Source organism: Misgurnus anguillicaudatus, chromosome 13 (genome assembly GCF_027580225.2).
Source record: "Misgurnus anguillicaudatus chromosome 13, ASM2758022v2, whole genome shotgun sequence".
Lineage (NCBI taxonomy): Eukaryota > Metazoa > Chordata > Actinopteri > Cypriniformes > Cobitidae > Misgurnus > Misgurnus anguillicaudatus.
In genome coordinates this window covers 22,967,835-22,980,000 of record NC_073349.2, presented here as the reverse complement: position 1 = coordinate 22,980,000, position 12,166 = coordinate 22,967,835, and the positions used below count along the sequence as shown (strand labels likewise).

The 12,166-nt window shown below is 39.8% G+C and overlaps 1 protein-coding gene across 11 annotated transcripts in view; it reads left to right on the top strand.

The window, feature by feature from the left end:
- Positions 1–8,815, top strand: part of eya4 (EYA transcriptional coactivator and phosphatase 4) — a 56,072-nt gene extending 47,257 nt beyond the window's left edge. For 9 of the 11 annotated variants that reach the window (XM_073875434.1, XM_073875433.1, XM_073875435.1 and 6 more), the window contains 7 exons: positions 303–392; positions 507–565; positions 1,635–1,795; positions 2,288–2,402; positions 3,941–4,062; positions 5,166–5,266; positions 8,139–8,815. In XM_073875434.1, the coding sequence (XP_073731535.1) occupies positions 303–392; positions 507–565; positions 1,635–1,795; positions 2,288–2,402; positions 3,941–4,062; positions 5,166–5,266; positions 8,139–8,219 (729 nt within the window). In that variant the 3' untranslated portion in view covers positions 8,220–8,815. Of the gene's footprint in view, positions 1–302; positions 393–506; positions 566–1,634; positions 1,796–2,287; positions 2,403–3,940; positions 4,063–5,006; positions 5,108–5,165; positions 5,267–8,138 lie in introns of all 11 variants that reach the window. The other 2 variants (XM_073875430.1, XM_073875425.1) reach the window with 1 other exon arrangement.
- The last annotated feature ends 3,351 nt before the right edge of the window (positions 8,816–12,166 follow it).

Below are 12,166 nucleotides of genomic sequence, written 5' to 3'. Positions count from 1 at the left end.
AGGTGTGTATTTATTTAAAATTGGCAAACATTAATAATAATATCATACTATTTGCAAATTGAATTGCACTTTTATCCCTTTATCTTGCATATACTGCATAAAAACTGTATTGATTCTTGTGTGCAGCCGAAGAAAAATAGGAAATTTAAATGTTATTTCATCCTCAAAGTGGTTTCGATGTAGCATTTCATTTACGTAGGACCAGAGACAAAAACATTATAATTTTTTTGTCTTGCTAGCACTGTTATAGTCAATGATGACAGTGACAAATAATGTACTAATAAATAATATTGATACCCCAGGACCCTCCCTTGGCCGTGACCCTTGGTTTAAGAATGGAGGAGATGATCTTTAATCTCGCTGACACTCATTTATTTTTTAATGATTTAGAGGTAAGCAAACTCTTTTACACACTTGTGCTACGTTGGTGTGTTTGTATCCATTTGTATGGGATTGTGTGGCCATCTGCTGGTTACCTGTGGTAACTCCATTGTGTGTTATTTTAGGAATGCGATCAGGTGCATATTGATGATGCCTCATCAGATGATAATGGACAAGATCTTAGGTGAGTTTATGACCTGTTTAACATATATGTGACTCTGGACCAAAAAAACAGCCAAAAATAAATTGTATGGGTCAAAATGATCTTTTATGCCAAAAAATCATTAGGATTTAAGTAAAGATCATGTTCCATGAAAAGCCTATTTATTCAGCTTTTAGATGATCTCAATTTCAAATTTATTATATTAATAGTATATTTTGGACCACAAAAATAGACCGTTTTGTGGTCCAGGGTCACATATGTGACTATACAGTATGTCACTCCAGCATGGTGCCCCCAGGCACCTGGTTGCCCGCACAGAGTCTGTGAGTTGCCCGCCAAAGCACATTTTATTATTTATTAGCCTCAATTTTAATATTTAATTATTACATATTTTTATATTAGCTTGCAGTGGCAGCCGGTGACTTCTTTTTTCGAGGGCGCTCGATGCGAAGTTTGTCACAACATGTTTGTAGCCCGTCGTGTGTTGGTTCGTAATCTCAAAATATGTGTTCTGCGTGTCGAGTGATCCTATGTGCATCACGTTTCTTGTCTAAATAAGTGCCTGCTGCAGATGCATCTAAAGGGTTTATGATAAAAAAAGACGCTTGCGTTTGCCAGATACTCTCATAATCTCATGCGTAATCAGAGTTTACTGTTAAGGGAGTGTCTTGCATGTATTTTGTGAACGTGAGCGTCTCTTTTATCATAAATGACGACTTATTTTGACAAAACACGTGATGCACATGGTTCACATGACGCAACAAACACATATTTTGAAAACACGAGCAACACACGACACTCAGAACACTTATTTTGAATTTGTTACTGTTACAAGTAAAATAAAATCAAATCAACAAGTAAAAGAAAAATGTTTTGAGTAGACTATATCAAAAAGTAGAACTCTAGTTTTATCCATTGTGGTAGCCCTTGGTCACAAAAGGTTGGAGACCCCTGATCTAGGACCTATTTCCCCTTCTCATTTCTAAACATTTGGATTTTTATGTATTTATACTTTATTTATTGCAAGTTCAACAAAATGTTGTAATGTGTATTGTACATAAAACAAAATTGTTATTGCTATTATCAACAGTACTTACAGTTTTGCCACTGATGGCTTCCATGCAGCTGCAACAAGTGCAAGTCTGTGCCTAGCAACAGGAGTTAGGGGCGGAGTCGACTGGATGAGGAAGTTAGCCTTTCGATATAGAAGAGTAAAGGAGTTATACTGCACCTACAAAAACAATGTTGGCGGTAAGATATTGACTTTTGCATGAAACAGTGGTGTATCCAAGGGGGTTAAAGGGCGATTTATAGTCATGCGTAAGTTCTATGCCGTAGCTACTGCGTAGGCTATCCGTAGCCTGTGCATAGCCTGACGTGCACCTCGCAAAAATTTTAACAGCGCGTCAGTTCTACGCAGACTTCTTCTTCTCTGACGGTCGCGCTGCTACTGTGGTTACACGCGTGGATACTCCCTACCAGCGGTCTGCGCGCGTGTTTGCACGTCGACGCGGCCGCCGCCGCAAAAGTATAAATGAAAACCGAAGCGGAACCTACGCCGTCGCGGCTACGCCGTAGGATCTACGCACGACTATAACAAGCCCTTAAGGTTGAAGGTTAAAATCCTTTATCCGTCTTTACATTAACACTCAAGGCTTTTGAAGGATAGCGGTGCTCAACCACGTTGTGGGATGCTTATGAGTTTTATTGTGATTGTGCCGTTTTCTTGATGGTTTTTGACAGGGATGCTGGGGCCGGCTAAGAGAGAGGCGTGGCTTCAGCTAAGAGCAGAGGTGGAGGCTCTTACAGACTCTTGGCTAACCACTGCACTCAAGTCCCTGTCAATCATCAGCTCCAGGTATTACAATTTAGCATTTGCATGATCTCTGAAAGCCAATGTTGACATTTGAAATCACTTAAACAAACAGGCCCTTACCCCAATGGAATCTGGACCTTCTTACTGCTGATTGGCTACAAGTATGTTTTGGTAGTCGGCCCTACTCCCTTTTCCAAGGTGTTTTTCAAAAAATCATGCACCCCGCCTTTAAAGGAACATTCCACTTTTTTTGAAAATATGCTCATTTTCCAGCTCCCCTAGAGTTAAATATTTGATTTTTACAGTTTTGGAATCCATTTAGCTGATCTCTGGGTCTGGTGCTACCACTTTTAGGATAGCTTACATAATCCATTGAATCTGATTAGACCATTAGCATCGCACTTCAAAACAACCAAAGAGTTAAAAAAAATTAAGAAAATTAAAAGTTGCTATTTTCTAGGCAGGTATGGCTAGGAACTATACTTTCATTCCAGTGTAATAATCAAGGACTTTGCTGCTGTAACATGGCTGCAGGAGGCGTAATGATATTACGCAGTGCCCTAAAATAGTCCCCTTAGGGGTTGTGTACACCAAAACTTTTAAACGCGGCTGAAAACGCCTGGACAACGCCAGCTTTCTTCAGCTAAGCGCTTTGGTAGCTCTGATACGTCAGCTGTGAGACGGTTGGTTGCTGTGCTACTTGTCCTGCCCCTCCTCCACTGTGATTGGACGGCCGCGTGAGAACTGACTTGACGAGCGGAGCTTTTCATCCAAAGTTGAAATTTTTTCAACTCTCTGTGCTCAGCGCTGAGCGTGGAAAAACCGCCGGGCGCTGGTTTTCAACGCGGAAGAAAACCGCTAGCTGCTGGCTAGTTTGAAAAATGCCAAGCTTCCATTGGAAACAATTGAAAACATGCACCGGCTGCGGGCGTAAAAGCTTTGGTGTGCAAGCCCCTTAGTATCTTTCAATATAACTATTACTATTACTACGTAATATCATTGCGCCCGCTGCAGCCATGTTATGGCAGCAAACTCCTTGATTATTACGCAAGAATGAGAGTATAGTTCCTAGCCATATCTGCCTAGAAAATCGCAACTTTTAATTTTCTGTCAGTCTTAGTACATGTTACTTCAGAAGAGTCTAGTTTTAAATAGGAAAAATATTGAAACTCTTTGGTTATTTTTTAGCGCAATGCTAATGGTCTTATCAGATTTAATGGATTATGCTAAGCTATGCTAAAAGTGGTACCGCCAGACCCGGAAATCAGCTGAATGGATTCCAATACGATAAAAATTAAACGTTTAACTCAAGGGGAGCTGGAAAATTAGCATATTTTCAAAAAAGTGAAGTGTCCCTTTAAGGCTAAAACACGTTTGAGCTGTCTCAACTGAAAATAATGACACATCTTAAAATATGCCAGTGCCATTGATTTGTCTCAAGACACACACAGTAATGTATTTTTCTAAAGCATGTTTATAAAAATGTAGCCAAGTCTTAGTCCTGGCTTTAGCTAAGCCTTGTCTGTGAAACCAGGCCCATATATCATGCTATATAACACATCTCTGTGTCTCTCACACAGGAGTAACTGCGTTAATGTCTTGGTGACAACGACACAGTTAATACCCGCGCTCGCTAAAGTGTTGTTGTACAGCCTGGGCTCAGCTTTTCCTGTCGAAAACATTTACAGCGCAACCAAAATAGGTAAGCTTTTTATTTGGTTCGTGTGGAAGTGTTTTATGCTTGTTTGCGTGTGTGCTGAACATGCTCTGGCTCACGTCATTTCAGTAAATCATAAATGATAAATGATCAGGGTTACCCAGTCCCATGGCATTTTTACTCTCCCACACTTCATCTGATCATGAGGAGTTGATTCTGATTGGCTGCTCAACAGCTTGTATTCTGTATATCATTTCTCCTGGAGGTCAACTTGAGGACAAAGGAGGTGCTGAAGGGCCGTACGCAGTATTGTGCATTGTTTGGCACGTACTTTGGGCATGTTGGCTATGCGGACTTGCTACATGCACACTTACAATCTGTGATTTGTTACAATTTCACAGCACAAAAAACTACTACACTTCAGCTACGGCCATGCAACTAAAAAATAAAAAAGAAGTTAGTACAATTTCTTGGGTTAGATGCACATGATCGATATGGTTATGGAAGTAGTTTGGATACAGGTATGGGTTACTTATCCAAATGCACTTCATTCTGTTTTATATGTTACCATCGCTGTAAAGCATTCTATTAAAGGAGACTTTCTCATTCTAATCTGATCTATCATCTTGTGTGACTAGTCCATAATGCTTTCGTTGTCTTGTTGAGCCAAAGCCATCTTCTGCACACACTTCCCACATCCCCATGCTTGTTAAAGTTGTCCTGGTAACAGCAAGAACAAAATGTTTTGAGAGGTCAAGGTTTGTATTGTGTGTGCAATAGCAACTAACAGTTCGAATTCATGTCATTCTCATCTGTATATGGAAAAAATCCTGCTCATGTGCCTCACAACTCCATTTTTCACTTCCCTCCCATTTTTCTTTCTGCTCTCTCCGATGTAAACTCGGAGTCTGGCTTTTTAATTAAGTAATAAATTCTCATCGTGCATGATTGTGCGTTAAGGTTCAAGTCTGTGATTTGTATTTTCGCAGGTAAAGAGAGCTGTTTTGAACGTATAGTGTCCAGGTTTGGCACTAACATTACGTATGTTGTGATTGGCGATGGTCGCGATGAGGAGCATGCAGCCAGCCAGGTAAAATCTCCCCTTTGACCCCTAACCTCTGACCCCTGTCACCTTGTTTATGTTGCAGGCAAAGAGAGTTGCTTTGAACGCATAATGCAGAGATTTGGCAGGAAGGTAGTGTATGTTGTTATTGGGGATGGTGTAGAAGAGGAGCAGGCCGCTGCCAAGGTAACGACACCCAGGTGACCCAGAAGCAGTGTGTGACCTCTCCGAATGGACTTCCTGTCTGTGTGTGCTTTAGAGCTTCAAATAGATCAAACTTATGGGCAGCTTGCGTGCAGTAGCAGACGCTTTTCTCTGATCATCTGAGAGCGACGGTTTTCTCAGATCCCCAGAGTTTCAGAACAGAGTTATTCAGCCGAGGGTTCTCTAAGGTCTGAAGCATCTAATCCAGCCAAGCATTGCATCACTTCCCGTGTGCAGATAACATGTTGTGATTTTTAGGAAAGATGGGCTGGTAGCCCAGATGAAGACTGAATTTAGTAAAGCGTATCTGCCTTGAGACCCAGCTGAATATTTTTGTTCTTGAAAACGACTATGGTGCATTTCTGAACGGTGTGTGCAAACCAAAATATGTATATTTTGCAAAACAGAAAATTGGTTCTTTTTTGCAAGACTATACATTGTGCTGTGCTTTGTAAAGGGTTTATTTGGAAATCCGTTCTTGTGTGTGATATTTTTCATAACAATATTAAAGGTCCAATGTGGGGTTTAGCGGCATCTAGTGGTGAGATTGCGAATTGCAACCAACTTCACTTTCGAAACGCAAAGAGAAGCTACGCTAGCTGCCACAGGACAAACATGTCATCGTCTGTCCCAAATGGCGCACTTCATGTGGACTATCGGTCTCGTGGCCTTAAATTGCGCGTGCTCGCTTATGCTGTGTTTACACCAGCCGCGGTAGTGGTGTCAAGCGCGAGTAATTTCAATGTTAAGTCAATGTGAAGACCCATTAATGCGCGTCTGGAGGTCTCGCATCACAAATGAGGCGTTTAGCGCGGCGCGGTAGATGCGATTCCGGCTCATTCGTCCGTCTAGTAAGCACGAATGGCGCGAATTGAGCGTCTGGCGCGATACGTGTGAATGGTCCTTTTAGTGCATTTTTCGTTTGACACGAATTTGCAGGTGACGCCCGAGTTAAAAAATTTGAACTTTGGCGGATTTTCGCGCCGCGTTAACCAATCAGGAGCCTGCTTGCTGCTGTGGCGGCAGCCCCGCCCGGAGTCACTCATTCAACATGAAGGAACGCTTGATATTGTCCGTGAGCAGTCACCCGGAGCTATACGACTCAAGTTTTTATTTCTATAAAGACCGGAATAAAAAGGCCCTCGCTTGGAAGAATGTCAGTGAGGACACTGGGCAACCTGATAAGTTGTAAATACACATTTCACTTTTGAGTCACGTTACGTTTATCGACCTGCGCTGTTTATTTTCCCCCTGTAGTAAGGTGACCAAATACAAACTGGTAACTCTCTCGATTAAAGCACAATCAACAGCAGCCATCTTGCAAACAGACAACCACATAGCACTTGCTAATTGGTTGGTGTAAATGCAGCGTATTTGAGTCCGTAGGGTGTCCCATCTGTCATTTTTACGCTCCGTTGAGCACCCCCTTTGCACCCTTGATGCGGTCTTTGGCAAAGCCCGCACTGCAGCAGGCTTCGTACACTTTACCAACCCAGAAGTCCTTGCGAAAGAGCAATTAGACCAATCAGACGACGGAAGGGAGGAGTTCACAATGATGGGCAACTTATTTTCCTATTTCCGTCGTGATGCTCCAGTCCAGGGGTGTCCAATCCTACTCCTGGCGATCGACTGTCCTGCAAAGTTCAGCTCCAACCCAAATCAGATACACCTGAAGCAGCTAATCAAGGACTTCAAGATTACTTGAAAATTGAAGGCAGGTGTGTTTGATTAGAGTTGGACCTGAACTCTGCAGGATAGTTGATCGCCAGGAGCAGGATTGGACACCCCTGCTCCAGTCTGTCCCAAAATATGACTCCAGTGTGACCTAGTGGTCTCGCGTCAAGGGTCCCTAAGGTCTGCACTACATGATGTCATCAAAGTGTGGACTCTGAGGAAGTCCATAAATCCGGAGTGTGCCATTTGGGACAGGGCCAAAGTAGGGACAAAATGTGTTCTGTAGAACAGTTCGACGGCAGCTTCCATGTAAGAGGACCCGTGGTGTATGTAGATAAATACGGCTCATTGTAAGGTAATAGAAACAATACAATTTATTATGTAAGATCTTTATACACCACTGATTAATCGCATACAAAATAAAAGTGATTTTTTTTGCATAATATATAAGTGTTTACTGTGTGTAATTATTATGTATATATAAATACACACATTCATGTATGTATTTAAGAAATATATATATTTTTATATATATATTCTGTATTATATATAAATTTAAAAATTATATTTAAATATATTTTTTAATGAATATATGTATGTGTGCGTGGTTAAATATACATAATAATTACACACAGTACACACACATACAGTATATTGTGCCAAAAATCACTTTTATTTTGTATGCGATTAATCGCGATTAATCTTAGTTATGTGTATTATATTGCATTTCTGTCAAGAGATCCTTCTAAAAGTCCCACATTGCACCTTTAAGTATCCCAAAATGTTCATCTTTACTAAATGGTTTTCAAGAATGTGTTTAGATAATATAAACTCTTTATAAAACCTCTTTTGCAATTTAGTCAGCTAATTCAATGTGATGGGTATCAGATTCTTTATTTATCTTTTCGGTGGTTTGGTTGTCAGTTTTTTAACTTGTTTTAATAAACATTAACACATGGTAGCCAACATGTGAATAGCGTGACTATACTTTGTGAATTAACATGCCTGCATGGGTAATGGTGGAAAATGTATTCCGACTTCCTGTCAGCAGACGACTCGGGGCCGGATCCGCACCAAAGTCAGCAGCTTCGGGGTGAATCCGGTGTGGATACGGCCCAGAGTCATCCACTTTTCTGGACATACACAAGCTCACATGCTCACAATCTGTTTGTTTCCACAGCACAACATGCCGTTCTGGAGAATATCAAGCCACTCTGACCTGCTTGCCCTTCACCAAGCACTGGAGTTTGAGTACCTGTAACTCAACACCTGTATCATAAGCCCTTTTTGTACTATTTAAGAATAAGAGTACACTGCGGACTCTTTTTATGCTGTCGTCGTCTTTTTATTTTTAAGAAACTTCTGGCTTTTGAGATAATTCTGCACTGTCTTAAGAAGACTAGGACAGACGGGGAAACTAGGATTGTATGGTCAAACCAGGCTTGTCGGGAGCTAACTAAGGTCTTACGTCACACACTGCATTTCATGTTTTAATGTGGGGAGAGGAGTATCCATTTTGTTCATACGAACAGATAACTTTGACTGTAAACTGCATATATATACTCGCTCTTCTGCAGGAACTTGTAACTGTCTATACTATAGACTTCATTGTCTTCATCTCCACTTAGAAACAACTGAAGCTCTGTACTCTAAGGGTCATTTAGAATAGATTCATGTAAATTATTTTACAGGGTCTAGATTAAACACTTAAGGATGCTGTGTGTTTTCACATGGTATCACTTTGATTTTGTTTTGTATGTTTTTGGCAAAAAAAGTCTGTGTATAATTTGTTGTGCCTTATGTTGTGTGTCAGTTTTTATTTTGAGAATGTATGTAGATAAAATTGTAAACACCTGACCTGTCATTTTCTTGATTTATTTTCTAATGCTTTAAAAAGACTTGCGGTGCCTCTAGTGCAGTGGTTCTCAATGCTTCCCTTCATGGGCCCCAAAGAAAATTTAACCAAACTTAAAATATAAATAAGAAACAAAACATTAAATTATACAATGTAGTGCTGTTGGTTAGTAGCCTTATTTTACTGAGGTTTAGAGGTGCCGTAGAAAGGAAAACTGTATTAACCTATAGATAGGCATAGATAATAAGAGTTTAGTACATGGTAATGACATCATGAACCTCAAACATCAGGGCTCAACATAAAGGACTGCCCGGTGGCCCGGGGCAAGCATGACAGATGTTCGGGCCAGTGCTTTACCCTCAGTCACTAAAATATATTTTCATCAACGTGTATCATTTAACATCTTGGAAGCAGACTTTACTGGGGTAGGCCTAAAACACGACGAAAGAAACTATGCGATATTTTGCACAGTTTGCTGTCAATTTACAGTTAAAGCAGAAAAGTTGGGAGACTTTTTTTGTTGGAACATGTCTGTTGTATATGTATAAAATTATATTTGACTTTTGAATTATTATTTTTAAATATGTGACACTGACATTTTTCAATCTCAACATAACACCTGCAGCTAACAGACGAGATGTACTCCCTAATATTAACAGCCAATCAGAGCAGATCTCCATATTATTATTCATGCCCCTTTTAAGTAAGGTAATAGACTATTTTATTCTAAAGGCAAATTCTAGGGACGTAAACGGACATGTAAAGCAGTCTCTTGGGAATTCTTGCACTTACTAAAGCCACAAACCTTCCATGTAGATGGATAACTTAACAGTATTTTAATGCATTCTTTGGCACAGTTACACAGAATTTATAAATTAATGCATTTTGTCAAATGTACATAAACTGGCCCCAGCACAAGCTCACAGCATCCAGTTTAAGAACCACTGCTATAGTAGATAAACTTCAACCCAAAGAAATTGAATTAATCATGAACAATTAATAGCAAAATAAAGCCTTCAACAGTTAGCTTTAAAGGGCAACACCACAGTTTTTCAATATTTTACTATGTTCTTACCTCAACTTATACAAATCAATAAATAACCATCTTTATTCCATGCGCGCATTTAATCTTTGTAAAGCATGACGTGAATGTGTTAGCATTTAGCCCAGCCCCACTCATTCCACAGGATCCAAACACTTCCATGCCTCCCCACCTAAAGACTGCTACACGAGTAAATATGGTGGCACAAAATAAGACGATTTTTAAGTGGATTAAAATGAGACCTATTTTGTATGGCAGAAAAACACTTAGTTTGCAGCACTTTGACCTCAGCGTGCAGTAACATCACTCCTGACTCCTCCCCATCTTGCTCAAACTTCTGTCAATATTTCTGCGCCTGATCTCGAAGTGCTGCAAACTAAGTGCTCCTCCTCCATATGATATAGTGCTGTCATACTTACTCGTGTAGCAGTCTATCAGGGTTTCCGCGGGGTTGTAAAAGGTAGTAAAAGGTAGTAAATTAAATTATGCCAAATTAAGGCCAGTAAAAAGTAGTAAAAAGTAGTAAACGTCATCTGACGAGGTAGTAAATTTTCGATTGCCTTTTGTAATGTTATGATGCCTGGAAATTAGTTCAAATCACCTGCATATCTGGGCAAATAATCAAAGATCTTTCGTCTCTGGGATGTGATCAAAGCCTGGAGTGGAGCCAAATCACGTTCCTCTCTCCGCAGTAAGCGTTCTGTTATCACTACGCACCGGATCCACTCCGGGTTTCTGACTGTATCACGTTAAGCTGAGGTAAAACTTTTTCAGCTAGCATGGTCAAACTTATAATGCAGAAAGGCTCCGATGTTTTGAAGATCGATAAAGGTGTAAAAGACGATTGACTTGGCTTAGCGAAATGATGAAGATTGGCAAGCCCTTCAGTTCGTGGGATAAGACAACCAAACAGGTAATTGCGTGTCTTTGCACAGTATGACTAACGTAAGGGGTCCTGTATTTTGGGGGTAAATGATTTCTCACGTTATTGATCATCCGCGGCACGCTTTTTAATGCTATGCTGATATAGCCAGAGGCTGGTACAACGGGTTGTTTAACTCGTGGGTAAACTTCATGTGGATCCACAAGAACCAAGAGGCAGATGACATCCAAATCCTGTTAGAGCGATTGACGAGGATAAGAGGAGACTGCTTCCGAAATGCTCTCGCGGGACTTTGATGTCATCCACCTGTCGGTTCTTGCAGTTGCATTTGCTGTGGTCACAAAAACGTAACATTTGTACATATATTTAAGCACAGCAGTTTAAAAACAAGTGATTTTAAGCCATTCAAACACAAACAACAGTGCGTCCGCTGTTTCTGTGTCAGAGGAGCACGCTAGCCGCCCATTCGTTTCTCATTGAGCTTGTGTTGGACGTATTTTTGCCGCTTTATTGGCCTTAAATAACATACATGCGTCAAAAATCCCGTCTTTGCAAATATCCTCATATAAACACGACCATTTAGGTCTTAGGAGAAAGTAAACAGCAGAAACATTGCGCATAAAATAGCACATCAGCGCTGCCTCTATTGTAACATAATATTTTGTTGATAAATGTAACTTACAGTCATTCAATTAACAACTGTCACTATGGTTACTGACATCCTGTGCGAATTCTACACGAGTTTGACTCGAGTTACTCGTTCAGGGTTTATATTCATACATAACGTTACTGTATTAGAGCTGTGACTGTAAACTGTTGTGTGAACAGAACAGACCCTGGATTATTCGTTTATGGGTACTGAATAATATGATATGAAAAAGTTGTATTTGTTCACATTAGTAAATGCATTATATAACATTAACAAACAATGAAAAATATAGAGTATATAAGCATTAATTAATTCTTGTTTATGTCATTACAGTAATTGACGGTGGTTCATGGTGCATTCACTAATGTTAACAGTTTCAACTTTGATTAAAAAATGATTAGTAAATGCTAAAATAAATACATTTACAATTAATAAATAATTAATAAAAGAGTCATTAAAGGTGGTGATATTCATGTTTTCTTTTTATACAGTATAGTGAGTTATTTAGCTGTTTCGCCTTAATCTGAAATGCCCTGCAAACTACAGCTACCTATATGCCACATGAGACTTCAATATGGAATTTATTAAAATCTCCCCTTAAAATGCTATTGGTCTCGCCTACATAGTGTTAGGTAAAGGAATATGACTTGGCCTGAAAAATATTTCAGTCAGAAGAATTTTTTCACTTTAATTCTTTTTTTGTATGTTATATATGTCAAAATCTGTGTAAATAATAGAAAGGTCGCTGATTAACACTTGCAATTCAGTGTCGTGATGGT